Raw genomic sequence first — 19,940 nt, 5'->3', positions numbered from 1 at the left:
CTCTACTCCTTTTATAAAGGATTATGAGAGCTTGAATAGAAAGGACATGGTGAATGAATGCAAATAGAAAGGAAAAGGAGAGTCAGCATATCTTTGACTTAATCGTTACATCTAAAATAAAACCTTAGAAAAACACTCTTATTCTTGAAAATGCAAAAACAAAATAATTTATGACGAGAGCCAACGGAGAAATGCTAAGGATGAACGTAGACGTAAACCCGGCTAGATTCATGGTCTCTCTTCAAGACAAACGCTAGGAGGCAGCGACAGCCGAACACACACACACACACTCTCTCTCTCTCTCTCTCTCTCTCTCCACACACACACATGCGCGCGCGCGCTCAAACACAGGTAATTAGGTGTCGTTGATTGTGATCAATAATAGAGGCAGGCAAAGCCATAGCTAGGAGAGGATGTCTTCAGAGCAGGAGCAAGCGCCTTTCCATGTCTTTCACAAGATCCCTGCAGGAGACGGTCTTTATGTGCGAGCGAAGCACATGCAGGTACCTGCAAGCACAGGATGCTATCACGTTTTCACTTTGCTGCTGTGAGTTTTGAGGAGTTGTTGTGGTGGGGTGGGTACTCTGTGTGTGTGTGTGTGTGTGTGTGTGGTGGGCAGCTGGTGGAGAGGAACCCGAGCAAGGCAATCGAGCTGTTCCAGGCGGCCATCGATGCCGGTGATCGTGTCGACAGCGCCTTGAAGGACATGGCCATCGTTATGAAGCAACAGAACCGCTCGGAGGAGGCCATTCACACCATCTCTTCCTTCCGCTCCCGCTGCTCCGACCACGCCCAAGACGCCCTCGACAACGTCCTCCTCGACCTCTACAAGGTGAGCAGCGCTTCTCATCTTGCAACCACCAACCAGAGTACAAGAATCACAGGATTCGCTCACAGAGTTGCTTCTCTCTCAGACCTGTGGTCGCTTGGAGGACCAAATCGCCCTGCTCATCCAGAAGCTCAAGCCCTTCCACAATGGCCAGGCCTTCAATGGGAAACGAACCAAGACCGCCCGCTCTCAAGGCAGAAAGTTCCAAGTCTCTGTAGATCAAGAAGCTGCCAGGCTTCTGGTGAATTTACCAGAAATTTCACTGTTTCCACACACACACACACATTTTTTTTTCCATGATTCCAATTGCTCATCTCTCCCATCTTTTTGTCATCTTTTTGTAGGGGAACCTAGGCTGGGCATACATGCAACAACCCAACTACATTGCTGCCGAATCTGCCTACAGGTAACCTTCTCCCCACAACATTGGCTTTAGGTAGATTTTGGGGTGCCTCAATACGTGGCACCTGTTGACCCCGGTAGCCGGTCATCCGGCTTTGGGACTTAGAAATTTTTCTAAGTCCCAGTGCCATGTCCAAACATTGGTCCGTGCAAAATGGTGCGAACATATGTACAGACACATGTCTAGACGTCACGTGTATAGACACGTGGGAGGTGGGATTAGAACCCAATACCTCCCTCATCCAAGCACGTGCCTTACCAACTCCACTATGGCACAACCGTGACAAACCCATGTTTGCACATGTATATAGCCCAATGTCTATACATAGGCGCCTATACCTGTGGGGGCGGGGGGCGGCTACCGGTTGTGGGCCCGGTCAAATGGGGTGCCACGTATTGAGGCACCCCGAAATCTACCTAAAATCCACAACATTAGCTTCATGCATGGAGATGATTCCGAGGGACGGTATATCTGATGGCATGCAGGAGGTCCTTGGCATTGGAGGTGGACAACAATAAGGTGTGCAACCTGGGGGTGTGCCTGATGAAGCAAGGCAGGCTTGAAGAAGCCATTGCCATGTTAAGAAGAGCCTCCTCTTTCAACATAGAAAGGGCCAACTCTGAATCTTACTTGAGATCCTATGAGAGGGTCCAAGAACTTATCCTGCAAGCCTCTTCCATGTTGCCAAGCCATCATCATCTCCTCCATGATGAGACTTCTAACATGGCTACTACCACCATAGACACCACTTCCATTGCCTGGCATGAGAGAGAGCAAGGGCAAGAGCACCCTAACGTCACAGACATCTCATCTAACAGTGGCAAGAAGCTGAATGCCAATGAAGAAGCCAAGAAGATGAGCGGGATGGTTGCGGCAGCATGGATGCTTGCTTGTAACGGTGGGCAACAAGGAGCAGATGATGATAGCAATGGCAATTATATTAATGCTACAAAGCGCCATGTCAATGGGCATGCACATGAAGAAGGCAGCAATCACTGTAAGGATGCAATTGATTCAGGAAACATGTTCTCTCTCCGGTCTTCAATGCCATATCTTGAAGAAGGCAGCAGTGACTGTAAGGATGGAAACACGTTCTCTCTCCCGTCTTCAATGCCATCTCTTGAAGAAGGCAGCAATCACTGTAAGGATGCAATCGAAGAGAACACGCTCCCTCTCCCGTCTTCAATGCCATCTCTTTCCACTTCTTACCTGAGGTCTAGAGTGCATGGGCGGAGGAGGCTCCCTGTCTTCGAAGACCTCACCATCCTTGGAAGTGCGGCTGCATGGTAGATCATCCTTTGCCTTCTCGTGTTCCTCCCTCCTCCCTTTCGTCCATTAGCTAAAGACATGTGGAGAATGCACTGTTAGACCCTTCTACAAGAGGGGATTTCTCTTTGGGTTGTACATACATGTCTTGCCAGATGAGATGAATTTCTGAGTAATCAATTCCTGCCATGTTTACATATGAATATTACTTCTCATCTATGTGCCTCTTGTGTGTCCACAGAAAGCCTGCAAACTATGTACAATGGATGGATCTGAAACATTCTCATTTTTACTTGGAAAAATACACTTTTTTTCAAAAAACTTACGAAATTTAATTCATTTCAATCATAATTTAGTCGAAAAATGCAAAATTTTGTAACCATGAGCTTTATGCTTTGCTGGGACAAATGTTATATATATATGAACACGGGTGCCTATCATTTGAGTGTGTATTGAGATGCCCATTGTGGAAATAATGGAACTTTTGATCCATGTGCGAAACAAGAAATAATGAATCAGTAATGAGTCTAGGCACGAAGGAAAACAGGAAATATTGTAAGACTTGTAAAGACAATATAGTGAGTAATGGAATAGGAAAAAGTCATAGGATATAGGTAGGTAGATGGGATCATACGCATAAGTAAAACACTCCAGCTTTAGTTTTTGTGTGATTCTGATTTTGTTAATATCCACTCAGTGTGCGAAATTTAATTTTGTTGAGGTGGGGGAGGTAGCTGTTAAGGGCTCTTGCCCTACATCGCGACGGCCAGGGTTCAATACTCGCCCCCTTCTCCCGCATGTCTAATGGCATGTAGTCTGTCAAATTCTATCTGTAAAATTAAACTCGCAATACAAAAAGAAAAAATTCAATTATGTTATTATCCACTTAAACACCCCTAGAATAAGTGATGATATCTAGGATCATTTTATAACAATCAAGGCATTTAAAAATAGGGATCCTCTATCTTGGCATCCTTTAGTTAGCAAAACTTTCCTTGATTGTGGATCCAATATAACAATGTGTCACAACTCAATGGCAATCCTCATAGCATCTGGCATATGCCTCTATGGATGAATCCATTGTTATTGACTAGTTAGAAACAAGGATATATTTGTAAAGAGGCTAGGCAACTCATTCCATGTCCCAAAGCTACGAATTTGGAGAAGATTTATCTGGATAATTGTGTTCAAATCTTGTTTTACTAAAGGTAGAGGTTAGTGGAAGGTGGTATTTTGGCCCAAATGGGAACCCACTTCTCCTAACTTCTCAAGAAAATTACCTTTGTTTTTATCTCAATCTATTGTAATTCATGAATAGGCTTGCTAATAAAGTTACTTTTCCTACGTGAAGATAAACTCACTATTTTTATCATTGCTTACATGGTATTCGACAAGCTTGTATTAGTTAAAAACTTGGAGGATCAAGGCAAAGCACCAACATCCTCATTAATCATAAAGACAATGATAATCTAATCATGAGTATATAAACATAATAATTAGCATAAACAAAGCTCTGATTTCTAATCCACTCACAAGTGAGCAAGGACATACCGTTGAAAGTCTTTGTGTTGATAAAAAACTTGGATCTAATGAGGATCATTTAGCAAATCAATGACATCATTAATCAAGAAGACAATGATACTCTTATTATGATTGAATAAACACAATAATAAGCATAAACAAAACTCTAATTTAACTGCTAATTCACTTACAAACGACCAAGGATGTACATTAATTTATAGCCCAAAAGTGACATATAGATCCATTTTTCTCTCCATGGTTCACTTTATCAAATCCCTTGAATATTTCAATGTCCTTGAATTATCTCAATCACTTGAATGTCTCATAGAAAATTTCAACCATTCCATGTGGCTAACACATTTATTTCCCCTTTGTTGAGATGTCAAGCTCAACATGAGCTGACACTCACCAGGTGCCTGCATGACCGTTTGACATTTACATCATTGGCGGGTTTAGTAGCTGGCACCGATATATCTTCACCAGAGATTCTACAATTGGACTACATTGGACTACATCGACTAGTCCACACCTCTTAGCATGTTCACATTATGGATTGCTTGTATATACTCTATTATGTGTGTTAGTCACTTTATCTTCTTTGCAGACCTCTTTTGTTGTGTAAAGAAGAAGACGAATTTTCAGCCTCTCACCTTGTGTGTTCTCTTCTAGGGTTTGTGTGAGTGTGTGTGTGTGTGCTTGCAAGAGCTCAAGCTCTCTTCTCCCCTGCATCTTTTCATAGTATCAGAGCAGCCTGGTTCATGCTAAGGGCTGAGCGGCAAGCAAGAGAGGCACAGGAAGCGGTACGAGGGTAAGAGCTTCATCTACTCTTACCCCTTTGTGTTGGCTACTACACCCTTCGGGAGGCAAAGGCAAACGAACTCCAATTGAGGAGCTTTCTTCTCGCGGAAGCAGAGCTATAGGGCAACTATATTATCCGTTGTACAGTCCATTTGATAGAATTCTTTGGGCCGAAAATGCGTTTCGGGTACGTCTGGACCTCCGTTTTTCAGTTCACAGGCATTGCGGGTAAGTTTCGATTCTTTGCGAAACTCTATTTTTGGAGCTGCAGGAAGGGCGATTACTTGTGCAGACACTGTGTGTACTGCAAAGAGGTCTTAAATTTGCCATTGGGTGTATGTATGCAAATTAAGGTCAGTGGTTGTGACAGTTCGGATGCAATATAGTATCGCCTGCAAAGAATACAACACTTTAGATGCAATATAGTACCGCCTGCAGAGAATACAATAGTTTGGATGCAATATAGTACCGCCCCTAGGAACCCAGTTTTCCATGCACGGATGAAACACATTGAGGTACATTACCACTTTATCATGGAGAGAGTCTTGGCAGGTGACATCAACTTAGCCTACGTTAGTACATAGGATCAGGTCGCTGACATCTTCACGAAGGCCTGGGGAGCTAAGAAGCTCCGTAAATTTTGAGATATGCTTGGAGTTCATGAGCTAGAGTTGAGCTTAAGGGGGAGTGTTGAGATGTCAAGCTCAACATGAGTTGACACTCACGAGGCACCTGCATGACCGTTTGAAATTTACATCACTGGCGGGTTTGGTAGCTGGCACCGACATATCTTCGCCCCCCAAAGATTCTACAGCTAGACTACACTGACTAGTCCACACCTATCCACTCCTCTTAGCGTGTTCACATTATGTGTGTTAGTCACTTTATCTTCTTTGTAGACCTCTTTTGTTGTGTGAAGAAGAAAAAGAATTTTCAGTCTCTCACCTTGTGTGTTCTCTTCTAGGGTTTGTGTGAGTGTGTGTGTGCTTGTAAGAGCTCAAGCTCTCTTCTCCCCTACATCTTTTCACTCTTTACCATCATAGACATAGTAGTCTTTAAACCATGAACCATCTAATAATTATACACATTTGGAGGACCACAAGTCTCTCCTCAATCAACAAATCTAGGAGGACAACTATCATGTCAACCTCTCAAAGCAACATTGGCTTTCTCATCTTGAATATCTTGTGCCCTCCGTGTTATAGTGTGTGCTAGAACTGTCATCATGTTAACCTCTCAAAGTAGCATTTACCTCTTGTCTTAAATATTTGTGTCCTCTCTCTCTCTCTCTCTCTCTCTCTCTCAGTGTGTGCTAGAACTATAATGGAGCCCCAAAAATTACAAAAACATTCTTCCTAACATGGCTTGATAACTTTGCTTTTCATAGTTTTTGCAATTTTGTGTGGGCAAGGGTGAGTTGAGGAACGCATTTGAGGTGTGCCCTTTGACATCCAGTTGGGCTTTCCAAGCCTATAACATTGAAGGAGTTTTGCAAATTATAACCCATCTCAACAAATATTAGAGACAATATTGACTATTAACCTAATAGACGTTCATACTTTTCTTTGTTGCTCTTATAAGCTCAAAAAAACCAAAACCCTAAAAAATCAGTAACTTTAATCTTGTTCTTCTTTAATTATTGTCCAAAAACAAATAGTAATCACCTCCAAACTAATAAGAAACTATCAAATGAATTCTTTCCACATGTCTTTGTAAAGAAGTTGCAAAGATTGATCATGGTCGAGATTTTTACAGAATCATGCAGATTGTGAGTTAGACGCTCATAAACAACATGAATCAAAGGTCTTTATCATTGAGGAAGATGCTCATAAATAACATGAATCAAGAGTCTTCAACATTGAGCATAAAATGTGCCCCCAAGAGAGTTCATAAACTTACAAAATAGACTTTGATCGATATAAAAACGATGTCGGTACCTTAATTATTGTGAGTCTACCTTGCTATGAGCCAAGCAAGAAGTCAATAATATTTCCAAACGAGAGAAAAACCTTAACTCATGAGATATAAGTATAACAATATTCTCAAATGAGAGTATATTTCAACTAACATCATTTTTCTAAGTCCATGATCATAAATGGTCATTTATTATGTGTATTCTAGACTCACAATGATGAGAGTGCACTACTCACTCACATACTCAAACCCTTCACTCACGTCCTTAAATCCTTTAGCCACTCAATCATTTAACTAAGCACACTCACATAGAAACTACACCTTACTCACAAGCATGAGTATTCTCATGGCCATGAGTTTCTAGACTCACAAACCACACCATCACTCACGGTGTATGGCCAATCATGAGATATACAATCACTCACAACATGAATATTCCCATACTCACGCTTTGAAAGCAAAGTTCCTAGAATTCCATGCATACAATTTTAATTGTTAGTGCTTAAGTTGCTTCTTAGGATTGAAACTTGGATGCACCTTAGGTCCAAAAGAGCTATTAGAAAATGACAGTCAACCTGACTATAGTGTATCCAATAACCCCTTCTATCTTTCGATCCTGTCATTTTAACAAGAAACAATAAAGTATATTTTATCTTTCAAGAAAATAATGTATTGAGGAATCATTCAACATGATTCCGGAGAGTGCCAAATTGTGATGTGGGCTAGTGATCTTCCTATCATAGTTATAAACAAATTTGTAAACTTCGTGTGAAATCCAACTCTTTTGCTCCATTCCACATTGTGAACCCCAACACCCCACTTCTAGATATTCTTTGAATTCCATCTATGATCCCTCCAATTCTTTGAATATTGAGGTGCATAGCTCCCCGATTGTGAACCCCAACACCCCTCTTCTAGATATAAATGAAGGACGCATTACGGGAAGTACTCCTTCCATCATAAGTGAAAACAAGTATTACTCTTGGGACATGTTAGTTTAAGTGTCGACAAGGGTTATCAACCCGACATAAGTCCCATTAAAGAGAAAATATAAAGTATTAAAGAGGAAAGTGAAGGAGAGGAAATAGCACCATCTCCACATAGTCAAGAGAGAAATAGCACTTTAGAAACTTATGAGGATTTTGGGTTTATACGGTTATTTCATATACCTAAAGGGAAAGTGCTTCATTTATTTGAGGAAGAAGACTTAGGACTAGCAACTCTTTTTACTGAAACAGTTGAATTACCACCACCTAGAGAAACAAATCGGATTATGGGATGAAGACCCAGATGGCCATAAACAACGATTTGAGGTTACATGTGTAGCAAATGAAATTGTAGATGATGACTAGAAGTTACATATCTTTTTGGGCCACGTCAAAAGATGAGGCTGTGAGTTTGTATGGGAATTTGGATCTAGCTTCTAAATCCACATACAATGACTTATCACAAGCCTTCCTTACTAAGTACAGAAGGCAAGGTTTCCAAGACCGATTAACACAGCAACTAGACTACTTGTCTCAAGGTATAAATGAGAGTATTAAATGGAAACAATTGTGAGGAAGATGGGAGCTACTGCTTTGAATGAAGAGACATAAAAGCATTGGTTCGTTGATGGTCTTTGAAATGTAGAGGCCCAAATGCATGTGAGCCTTAGTTATCCTGCTACACTAGTAAATGTAAAATAGGAAGCGAGATATTGGGAAGAAGTGCAATTAAGTCGATAGGGTGAAGACACGAGTTGCTACAAGATCTTAGGACTTCACAACCTTTAGTTGGTACATAAGTAAATCCAGTAGCACCACTACCACCCCATAGAATTCCTAACATGCTAACCCATCAAGTTGTTGAAAATACAAGTGAATAGGGTGTGTGTGGGAACAAGCCCTTGGTTAGAGGCTGTAAAAGAGAATGTGTAAATGTGAAAGAACCTGTGAAAAGGTGAGAAGAATCTACTGGGAGAGAATAAAGGGTAGCACGAGAGAATTTAAGAAGTGTGGAGATATTCTGGGAAGTGTGGAGTTATTCTGGGAGATATTCAGGGAAAAGAGAAGAGGTGGAGAGAATCAAGCAAGAGGTGGAGATATTCTGGGAGTGAATCATGGAGAAATCAATGGGATTTGATGCTTGATATAAACTCTATAAATTGAGGCATTGCCCTAATGAGAATTTGCTAGTTTTTGAGTATCCATGCCTACATTAATCTATTTGCTAATTATCCACTAATTACGTCTTAATTATTTGCTAATCACTTTGTTAATGATATTGATTCTAGTGTTTGATCCACCATAGCTCATCATTATGCTCAAATTTCAACATGGTATGAGAGCCATGCCTAGAATCCATCAGATTTATGAGCCCATTATCTAATTAATTAGGATTAGTAGATAATTAGAAAATAATCAAAATTTTAGTTATTTTTTCACCTCACCCCTTCACCCCTAGCCAGTGGAGGATCTCATTCACCTTGCACACATAGAATTAGGGCAAACCCTTCTAGCATATGGTAGCCAGCTCACTTGGCTTCAAGCCCATCAAAACGGCACAGCAAACCGCCAAGCGAAGGAGGGAGAAATCGCGTTTTTACCAGACGCTTCTTTTTTGAGTGAAATTGACATTGCAGCTTGCACAGATCAAAGGTCTATTATTCCTCTTAGCCCAAGGTGTTTTCAAGCATGCTCTACAAGCTGGTGAAGACAGAATTTAGTTTCATCAAGTCTACAGTGAGATCCAAGCTCTTCATCAAATCTGCAGGTGACTTTGGTAAAACAGAGATTAAGCTTTCAATATTTGGTCAAATCTTGTGTTTCTTGGCTTAATCCTCTACTAGACTCATTGCTATTGATGCCTTTGAAAGCATTTGAGCTCATTTGAAGTCTAAGGCACCAGATCTAGACTCCCCGCATACTTTGTTTTTTACACACAAAATAGTAGATTAATTTGCTAATCAATGATTAATCAGTACTAGTCACTATATTCTGGTGCAATTGAGGGTTCAAATTAACCATTAGGTATCTGATACAGATCCCTATAACTTCAGATTGCAAATCCGAGTTGGTTTGATACTCCAACCATCCCGTACAAATTGGTTACCCTTAATTTAATGTAATTTCTGGTGATTTTATGCTAATAAAATTATTGTAATCATCTATTAAACACCAGATTGAGTTGTAAAAGGATAGACACTGCCCTTGAATCTTGAAATTGGATCAAGAGGTAAGACCCCCTTCACATCACCATGAGTTCAGCACAGGAAATAGCCAAATTTAATGGGGAGCAGTTTTATACATGGCAGACAAAAACCATGTATTTGCTCATGAGGAAAAATCTGTGGGGGGATTAGTTGAAGGGAGAGATGAATGCCCAGAGAGAGGGAAAAATGACTGGAAGAGCAGGAATGAAAAAGCATTGGGACTTATTGCACTCAGTTTAAATGATGAAATCATTCATCACATCACACGGATACAATGGGCAAAAGATGCATGGGATGAACTCAATAAATTATTTGGTACACAAGCAAAAAATTCAAAGATAAATCTGTTAATGCAATTCTACAAATTGGACATGAAGGAAAGTGAACCTTTAATCACACGAACAAATATAAAAGCATTAAGCAACAGCTAGCAGCTATTGGCAAAAAGGTAGAAGATGATGAGGCACTAGCAGTGCTTCTGAAGAGTGTGGAAAAAGGTGATTATGAAAACATTGTAGCAACACTAAAGAATGTACCTGAATTGAAGCTACACGAGATAGAAGCAGCTCTACTAGAGCAAGAGAGCAGAGACAAAGAGAAGAAATGGCTTGACTCAACAGCAGGAAAAGAAAAGGCATTCTTCACCCGAGGAGGATTCTCTTGAGGATGAGGACGAGGAAGAGGCAGAATATGCTAAGGGCTGAGCTGCAAGCAAGAGAAGCACAGGAAGTGGTATAAGGGTAAGAGCTTCAACTAGTCTTCCCTATTTGTGTTGGCGACTACACCCTTGTCGGGAGCTCTACGGGAGGCACCAACAAACGATCTCTGATTGAGGAGCTTTCTTCGCGGGAGTAAAGCTGTAGGGTAACTATATTGTCCTATCGGCCGGACATAAATTTTTCAGGGTGAAAACGCGTTTCAGGCGCGTCAGGACCTCCGTTTTTCAGAAAGCAGACGATTTCGAGCACTGCGGGTAAGTCATCGATTCTCTGCAGAACTCTGTTTTAAGAACTGTAAGAAGACAAATTGGCTGTGCAGACACTGTGTGTGCTGCAAGGTGATCACGATTGGTCCTCGGGATGATTGCGTTAAAATAAGAGTAGTGCCTAAGGAGCAGCTTAAGGAGATTATTAAGGAGTATACTATAGATTATGGAGGGGATGTCTCTAAGGGAGACAAGTGCAAGCGAGGATAAGCTCTTGGAGAGTGAGAAAAATTATTTGTGGTTAATTAGAGGCGTAGTATATCTCCATCAAGAGGTAACATGGAAGTTAATACTATACACCAACAAAATTATACAAAACAAAAAGGGTTAGGGGCACATGAAGAATGGAAAATTGACTATCTTATGATAGAAAGTGTAGTAAAAGACAATGAGAGTGACATGGGAAATTTGGAAGTTGTAGAGAATGATTAAGAAAGAGTGTAAGAAAGAAGGAATAGAAATGTTAGTGTGTGATATCGAGGTTAGGATCCGTTCAACAATTGTGATGGGGAAAGTGAAACACAAGAGGTCAAAAACCAAGAGAGAAATGAGTTAATAAGGAAGAGTTTACATGTTACTATGCTAATCACTATGTATGTAGTGAGAGTCTTGAAAAAAAGTGCGAGGATGACCATAATCAAGGAGTGCAATTAGGGTGCTTTAAAGGAGAGATGCATACGAGTATGGTAGAAAAAGAGCTAGAGTTAAATGAAGAGCCTGTTTATATTGTGAACAAGTGGAGGAAGCTATATGGCTATCTTGAACAAGAAAAGTTTGCAATTGAGGATGCACTAATTCACAAGAAGTAGTCTCGCACTTAGAGATAGATAAAGGTTAAACTTTGTTGGAAGAATGCCAAAACAAGAAGTCATTTGGTAGTTTGAGCAAGAAAAACAAGAGTTGATAGGAGCATTCCTAAATGAGGGTTACGTCCAAATATTAAAGAAGCAAGTGGAGTTCTACAAACGAAAGAGGGCACATACGAGAATTAAAAGCTTGCTTTGAGTAAGTAAACGAGGAAATATGGCTCACTACATGTGAATGAAGCAAAAAAATAGGAGGAATAGATTTAAGGAACGAGAGGAAGTACCAAAATGATGTATGATAGTTGAGTTAATGCAGACATAAGAAGAAGAATTTTATGACTGTCATGAGATTGTGCTATATGCACTAGGAGGTGACTATGGTAACTAAAGATAGAGATGAAGAGATAGCTAAGACAAATTGACACGATATTCTAGAAAACATACCAATGCATATATCTTGAGAGATTCCTAAAGTATCTAGTGAGAGATATCAATCTAATTATGTACTAGGATAGAGTTGTCCAAATTAGAAATCTCTAAAGGGAAATATTTATTAATAGGTTCTCAATTACAAGGATTTTATTTAGAGGATTTACATGATGTTTAACAAACATTCAAGTGTTTTTGCATGGTCCTATAAATACTTAAAAGGAGTTCATCTCGAGCTATGTTAACATTGTATTGACTTGGAACCTCACGCAAGACTTGTTTGTCCAATGACGAGAAAGACGAACGAACCCAGTGTATGCAAAGCTTGTTAAAGAAGAAATCACTAAGCTCTTGGAGGTAGGGTTTATGGGGGAGGTTTTTTGGTGAGCTTATTGGCAAGCACTCTTGACCACATGCAAGCTTATTGGCAAGCACTCTTGACCACAGGCAACCACAGGCAAGTAACCACAGGCTTGTACACTAAGATAATAAAAAGGGTGAGCTTCTATACCATACCCTTTTTTATATATGCGAGCATGCAACTACACACACACACACATTAAAGAAACTATAATCCATATAATTTGTTCATAATAAAAAGGGTGAGCTTCTATACCATACCCTTTTTAATATACGCGAGCATGCAGCTGCACACACACACACACACACACACACACACACACACACACACACACACATTAAAGAAAATATAATGCATATAATTTGTTCATGAGAATGTGTTAAATATATGACTGAAATTAGAAAAAGGGCTTTTTGTACAAAAAGCCTAACTTGAATTGAAGAAAATTCATTCATGTTTATGGAAGTTACAAAAAGGGTTTTTTTGTACAAGAAGCCTAACTTGAATTGATGAGCATTTCTTCAACAAGGAAAAAGGACTTTATGTATATGAAGAATAAATTGACTGAGTAAATTGATTTATGAAGCCATATGGGAGTTGCAAAAAGTCAGTTTCTCCATGAAGCCTATGGGAGTTGCAAAAGGTTTGTTTCTCCATGAAGCCTAAGGATAGGACCTAGGCTTTGTCAATGCAGAAGACAATTCAGACTGTCTCAATATAGGATGGTGAATGTACATATGCACTTTCTCATCCAACCCAAAAACCCTAAAAAATACAAAGTATAAATGTTTACATGTGAGATATGGTTGGTTCTTGGACACCCTATTTTGAAAATCTGGACATGAACATGGTGGTCTCTCACAAATCTGAATCTCATACTAACCACCACTTTCTGCACCACAGCCTATAGTTTCAATGTGAAAACTTTCATGCACACCTTTCTTTATGACCTTCTCCATTTTGACACTTGCATCCATCTGCATTGCACGGTTCATCCTTTGATGTGCTGCCTTGGACACCTTTGACCTATAATGGGTACGTGGAGCATTTTGCATTGGCACAATTGAACTTCTGTGGTAGCTGTTGAACTAGTTCCTGTAGTTGAAATATCAACAGCAGGGGGAGGGATGGTCTCCAACTTGAAGCCAGCCAAATTCAACTTATTCACCTCTTCCTATGTGAGATTAGTGCCTTTCAAAATAGGCCAACTTTATGGGATGGCTGGCATTGGAAAAATGTTTTTGTCAAATTTCCAGGTGTGTGTACAATCTGTATTGCAAAACCACATCATCTGTGATTTTGTGCGCATACCATCATACTTCCTTGTCAAAGAAACTAGGGGATGCACATGCCTTCCTTGAATCTACAATTGGCTCATTGCACTTCCGGCCATCTATCCTCCACCCAAGACATTTCACATGACTCCCAAGTGGAGTTCTTTGAATCACCCACCAATAGGTTTGATTCACCTCCCTCTCTACCACAAGTTGACCATCCTGCATTACAAGAATCCTAGTACTTGTCGTGTTAGAGTTTGCTACTGTGTCTTCATTAGCAACACAATTCAGAGTATCATAAATCATCCTTCTAGCTTTTTTTGCCACACGAGCTCTTGTTGTATAGTATACTCTGGACGGTGACTGCTATCCTCTTCAATATCAATCACTGTTTTAGGGCTCCTTCGTCTTGGGAAAGTCTCTCTTTCTCCCTCTAGATGACTTCGATGAGTGTACGTTGGCGTTCCTGCAATTGTTTCTTTCATTAGCATGATATCATCATAAACAAAGGCATGGTATGGTCACATGATATGGTCGTAAAGAATAATCTCATTTGCATAAGTGGTGAGGGTAAAGTATGAATCATGGTGCTTCTTGTATACAAGTGATATGTACATGTAACTTTTTGTGATAGAAAAGTATCGGGTGATGCTACATATGAGCAGAAGACAAACACTATGTAACTCATTATTCCATACTAGCCGATGAAGCTTGCACTCATAGGTGCTAGAGAAGCTTGCCTAAAAGTTAAAACAAATGCTTGCATGTGATGCACATTAGCATGATATCATCATAAACAAAGGCATGGTATGGTCACATGATATGGTCGTAAAGAATAATCTGATTTGTATAAGTGGTGAGGGTAAAGCATGAATCATGGTGCTTCTTGTGTACAAGTGATATGTACATGTAAATTTTTGTGATAGAAAAGTATCATGTGATGCTACATATGAGCAGAAGACAAACACTATTATGTAACTCATTATTCCATACTACTAGGGGATCATGCGACTCTGGCATCAACATTACGCGTCTCAAATGAAGTGGGAATGTATTAGCCATGGATTATGTCACAAGTCTTCCTTTATATAAGGGGGATATGACTCTATCATGGTGGTGGTGGGGTTGACAAAAGTAGCCCATTTAATCCTTGTAGAAAAGACCTTCAAAGCAATGGACATTTTACAAGCATATTCATCAAAGAGATATTCGAATTGCATGGATTACCTAAAAGGATTGTCAGTGACAAGGATAAAAAGTTCACTTCTCAGTTTTGGACCGCTCTTTTTGAGGAGACTGGAACTTAATTAAACTTCAACATAGCCTATCATCTAGAAATAGGTGGTCAGATAGAAAAGGTAAATCAAGTCATTGAAGACATAGTGAAGGCTTATTGGAATCATGAGCCAAAGATATGGCTTCATTACCTACCATTGGTAGAATTTGCTTATAACTCAACCTATTACAAGAGTATAGGTATGTCCCCTTTCAAGTATTTATATGGTCAAGATTTTATAACACCATTAAATTGGTCTGATCCAATGAATAGAGTAGAAGCCTCTAAACAAATGTTGAATGACATGGATCAACAAATGCAAACTGTCTAGAAGGAAAGCTGCCCAGGATAGACAAAAGCACTACATGGATTCTAGAAGAACTCAACGATAGGTAATTAGCCATAGAGAGCATAAAGGGGATCATCCAGATACTATGATGATAGGAAGCATTATAGGAAAATTTGACCAAATGCGAGTAATTCATCAATCTTCAATATATCGGGCAAGTTAGAACAGTTATTCAAATGTCCTTGTTCATTCACTGATCCTACAGGGAAACGTTCATCAATTCTCTCTAATGATGAAATATATATAGTTTATATGGCACAACCAATGTACATCATAATAATACACTTGGTGCAAAAGTTTTCTTGGCTTACGTGTACCAAATTAACATTCCTTGGGTGATCTTTCCTTATCATGGTGGAGATGACTTCTATAATCTACCTCTAGAACACTAGAAGTTAATAAACCTCTCATAACTCACTAACTAGAGATAATTTGGATAATGGTGAGAGTCTAGTCCATAGTCTAAGGAACAACTTTGATGAAGACAGCAAGTCAAGATCTAACGTTTGTTTGAATTTTCCACAACACATGTAGGTAGTTGGTGCAATCCCTCAGTTTTGTGCATGTTGACACTACAATGTAGGAACTAAGAATGATATGCTTCAGCCCAAACGTTCAAGTTCTAGAACACATAATGATAAAAATTTGACCTTTTTATGTCATTCAATTTTAATGGTTTGTGGATTACAAGATACTGTGACATCTAAAGAATAGTTCCTGCAACATAAAAACTCGCAATTCCACCAATTGTGATATATCTTACATGTTGCACATGATGTAACATGAACCTTGACATGCCTCCAAAGCTATTCCATGTCTTTATTCTATGTGTTGACAGATGGTGTGATTTTTCATGTTTTAACATTTAGCAATTTAGCATTACTTATTGTTTATAATGATGTTTATCATTAATCATGGATTTAGTTTGTTGTTATGATCATCATTAGCTTCAGGTTTCCAACAACTTTTGGCATGATTACCTTTGCATGAGGCCCATGATCACTCCTCTTATGAGAAATTACACCTACCCTACACCTAGCTTCATGTATTTACCATATCACTCTAGATGCTTTGACCAAAGACAAGGCCAAAGGACAACCCTCACCATCAGCTCCCACTCTTGTCACCTCCACCTCCACCACTACCACTCTACCCACCAGGATTACGCCCCTTGCCTCTCCAACACTAACATCCCCCATTTTATCTCTCCCAAACCACCCCATTGCTTACATCTTTAGGTGACATCCTAAATGGACTTACCAAAGCGTTAAATTTTCAAGATAATGAACCCCGACCGACTCTACATGTGGGTGACCTCATCTTTGGGGCTCTTAGAAGAAGGTGAAATACTAGCACCCCCCATCCAGATGAACCCCCTAGTTTCCCATTCAATTGGCATGATCCACTTGATGGAATTGACATTAATAGACCCATCATGATCCTAGAATAGAGGTAGGGTATTGTGGAATCCCTTGCATTTATTGGCATTTCAGTAGATGATGATGATAAGGTGGAAGTCTCTCTACGTGGTCTCGGGCCACAATACAAGGCATTCAAGACGTCTATTCAGACTCGGGAAAACATTCCCAATTTCACAGATTTGGTGTCTATGTCTTCACAAAACAAAAACAATTTAGAGCAACAGGCCTTCTACACAAGTTCAGGAAGAGGACGAGGTAGAGGAGGTCGTTTACGTGGCCAAGGAGGTGGCCGAACAGGAAATCAAAATTATGGCCAGCAGCAGCAACAACAATAGTCCCAGAATTCACAACAACAACAACACGCAGGTGGAAGAGGCCAATTCAGAGGCAGGGGGAGTCAAAGAGGTCATGGAAATTGGCAAAGGTAGTATAACGATACACGTGGATGCTTTTATTGTGGTAAGCTTGGACATGTGGTGCAGGCAGATTGTTATAAGAGCAGGCTGACATGCAAAATGGGAAATTGCAGCAAAACAACTATGCATCCTCGAGCAGCAGAAACAATGAGGATAATGAAAGGTTGTTTGTTATGCAGCATGTCGTTAATGCCATGTCTGAAAATGTTGAAGCAGCACATAAAGATGATGTATGGTACGTTGATTTGGGTGCTTCGAACCACATGACAAGTCATGGGAAGTGGTTCAAGGAGATGAAAAACCTTGAAAGACTAGGTTTTATGGAAACAGGGGATGACACTGCTCATCCAATTGCCCATGTTGGAGATGTGCCATTGCCTATGCAGGATGGAAAAGTGAAGTACCTTGCAGATGTACTTCATGTTCTGAACATAACAAAGAATCTGGTTTCAGTTGACCAGATGATTGAGCAGGGTTTGCAGGTTGGGTTTAACCCTGATGGTTGTTATGTTGAAGACTTTAAAGACAAGTGTAGGTTGGTTGCAAAAGACAACAGAGTGGGCAGAATGTTTACATTGAATGTAAACATGCCTGAAGTGAGTGCTGCGATGTTTGCAAATAGTTCGGAAATTGTTGTAGCTAGACACAGACATTTGGCATAAAAGAATTGGACATGTGAATGTGCAGAGAATGAAGTATATGCAGACTAAAGGAATTGTGACAGGGCTCCCAAAGTTTAAAGTTGAAGGTATGCAGAAAATATGTGAAGCATGCAAATTTGGAAAGCAAACAAAGTATGTATTTCCACGTGACAGAAATGTGAGCAAAAATGCATTAGATGTTGTGCATTTAGATATATGGGGTCCTACGAAGACCATATCTATGGGAGGCTGCAGGTATTATGTGACATTTATTGTGATGACCACATAAGGAAAGTGTGGATATACTTCATGAAGGAGAAGGGTGAGGTGTTCACTCATGTAAGATTCCTCCCTATCCTGTCAGGATGTCCAATATCTTCCCATGTAATCAAATCCCTCTTCAAAAGGATGGAAAAATATCTCTTCTTATTAAAATAGGTTCCTCCTAAACAAAAGTTCAAAAAGATTTTCAGAAGGTGCATTAGAAATCAAGTATAATCTATTCAAGAGGCCTTATCCTAGGGGTCCAGATTTTTGAAAATTTTTAAATTAAGGTTTTGAGGGACCAATCAGATTCATCCAAATGTGTGGGGAGAAGATAAATAGAAGAAATACAGAAAATCCTCCCAAAAATGAGTAAATACTCACATAAGATGATGAAGAGTGGACTAAAGACCAAAGGAATAAGGACCAAGATGAAGAGTGGACTAAGGACCAAAGGAATTACTAAAAAAATGGATTTTTGACACCTCACAATGGGAATTCCCCCCTCATGAAGGAGGCGCCTACTTCACATGTGTGGTGGAGTTTAAAATTATCAAAAATTGAGATATTTCATCTCTCCTCTCTCCTAATTCAAGTCTAGTTCCAAAAAGTAAGCTAAACTGACCTAAAAAAAATTTGACCAAACTGATCTGGAAAATTCTAGAATCAGTTTGCTTGGTTAGAAGCTCACTTTTTCCTATAAATAGAAGCCTTCCCCTTTGTTGAAGCTTAAAAGTGTTTTATGCACTGTAACAACTCTACTCCTCCCCCAAGAGCCAAGAACTGTGAATTTCTTAATAATTCACTAGTTTTTTGCTCTTCTAAAGAATTGGTGGCCACTCTTGTTGCTGTAAACAAGAGTAGATCCCTCAAACCATCAAGCCAAAGGAAAGCTCCCAGAATTTCATGTAAGTAAGAAATCTTACTTTTCTTATTCTTTTAATGGTTTTCTAAATTGTTTGTTATCTTAAAATGATAAACAGATGCTATGCCTTCTTGGAAAGGCTTTCCCCCTCTCTCATTCTTAAATTAAGCCCTTCTTTATCCTAGTTAAGTAATCTAATTGTTGGAATTAAACTTTTCATATTGTTTCTCTTTTAAACGTGAATTTTGATTAGTTTAGAGTGCTTAAAACCAATTGGGGATAATTTTTAAGTAGTTTTAAGTTAGAAAAAATTGAAAAATAGTCAGCCATACAAAGGAGGTTATGGCAAAATTTTCTAAAAATTGGTGAAATAAGTTTTATCTTTTATTATCCAAAAAAGAGTAATCTCCACCAATTGTGTATTCTAAAAGTGTAATTTTGATTTTATGCATATGAAGATGCATAAAGAAATTTATTTTTATTTCAAAAGAGTTATTTTCATCAATTTTCATTTTATGCATAGGAAGATGCATAAAGAAATTCATTTTTATTTCAAAAAAGTTATTCTCATCAATTTTCATTTTATGCATAGGAAGATGCATAAAGAAATTTATTTTTATTTCATAGGAAGATGCATAAAGAAATTTATTTTTATTTCAAAAGAGTTATTCTCATCAATTTTCATTTTATGCATAGGAAGATGCATAAAGAAATTTATTTTTATTTCAAAAGAGTTATTCTCATCAATTTTCATTTTATGCATAGCAAGGTACATAAAGAAATTTATTTTTAATTCAAAAGAGTTATTCTCATCGATTTTGATTTTACGCATAGAAAGGTGCATAAAGAAATTTATTTTTATTTCAAAAGAGTTATTCTCATCAATTTGGATTTTATGCATAGAAAGGTGCATAAAAAAATTTATT

At 39.1% G+C, this 19,940-nt stretch overlaps 1 protein-coding gene across 3 annotated transcripts; it reads left to right on the top strand.

The window, feature by feature from the left end:
• Positions 1 to 267: 267 nt before the first annotated feature.
• On the top strand, positions 268 to 2,695 carry LOC147632409 (protein SULFUR DEFICIENCY-INDUCED 1-like). 3 transcript variants are annotated; one of them, XM_086807215.1, is made up of 5 exons: positions 268 to 503; positions 620 to 832; positions 915 to 1,070; positions 1,174 to 1,235; positions 1,718 to 2,695. In XM_086807215.1, exons 1-5 carry the CDS (start codon positions 414 to 416, stop codon positions 2,520 to 2,522), a joined length of 1,326 nt encoding a protein of 441 aa, XP_086663341.1. In that variant the 5' UTR covers positions 268 to 413; the 3' UTR covers positions 2,523 to 2,695. The 3 variants fall into 3 exon arrangements, with proteins under 3 accessions (XP_086663341.1, XP_086663342.1, XP_086663340.1); XM_086807214.1 differs by having other exon boundaries at positions 351 to 832; XM_086807216.1 differs by lacking the exon at positions 915 to 1,070 and having other exon boundaries at positions 350 to 832.
• The last annotated feature ends 17,245 nt before the right edge of the window (positions 2,696 to 19,940 follow it).

Source organism: Cibotium barometz, chromosome 13, assembly GCF_041138505.1.
Source record: "Cibotium barometz isolate CiBa-2024 chromosome 13, ASM4113850v1, whole genome shotgun sequence".
NCBI classification, from domain to species: Eukaryota; Viridiplantae; Streptophyta; class Polypodiopsida; order Cyatheales; family Cibotiaceae; genus Cibotium; species Cibotium barometz.
The sequence above is the reverse complement of the archived record's forward strand: the minus strand, read 5'-3'. Positions and strand labels throughout refer to the sequence as shown.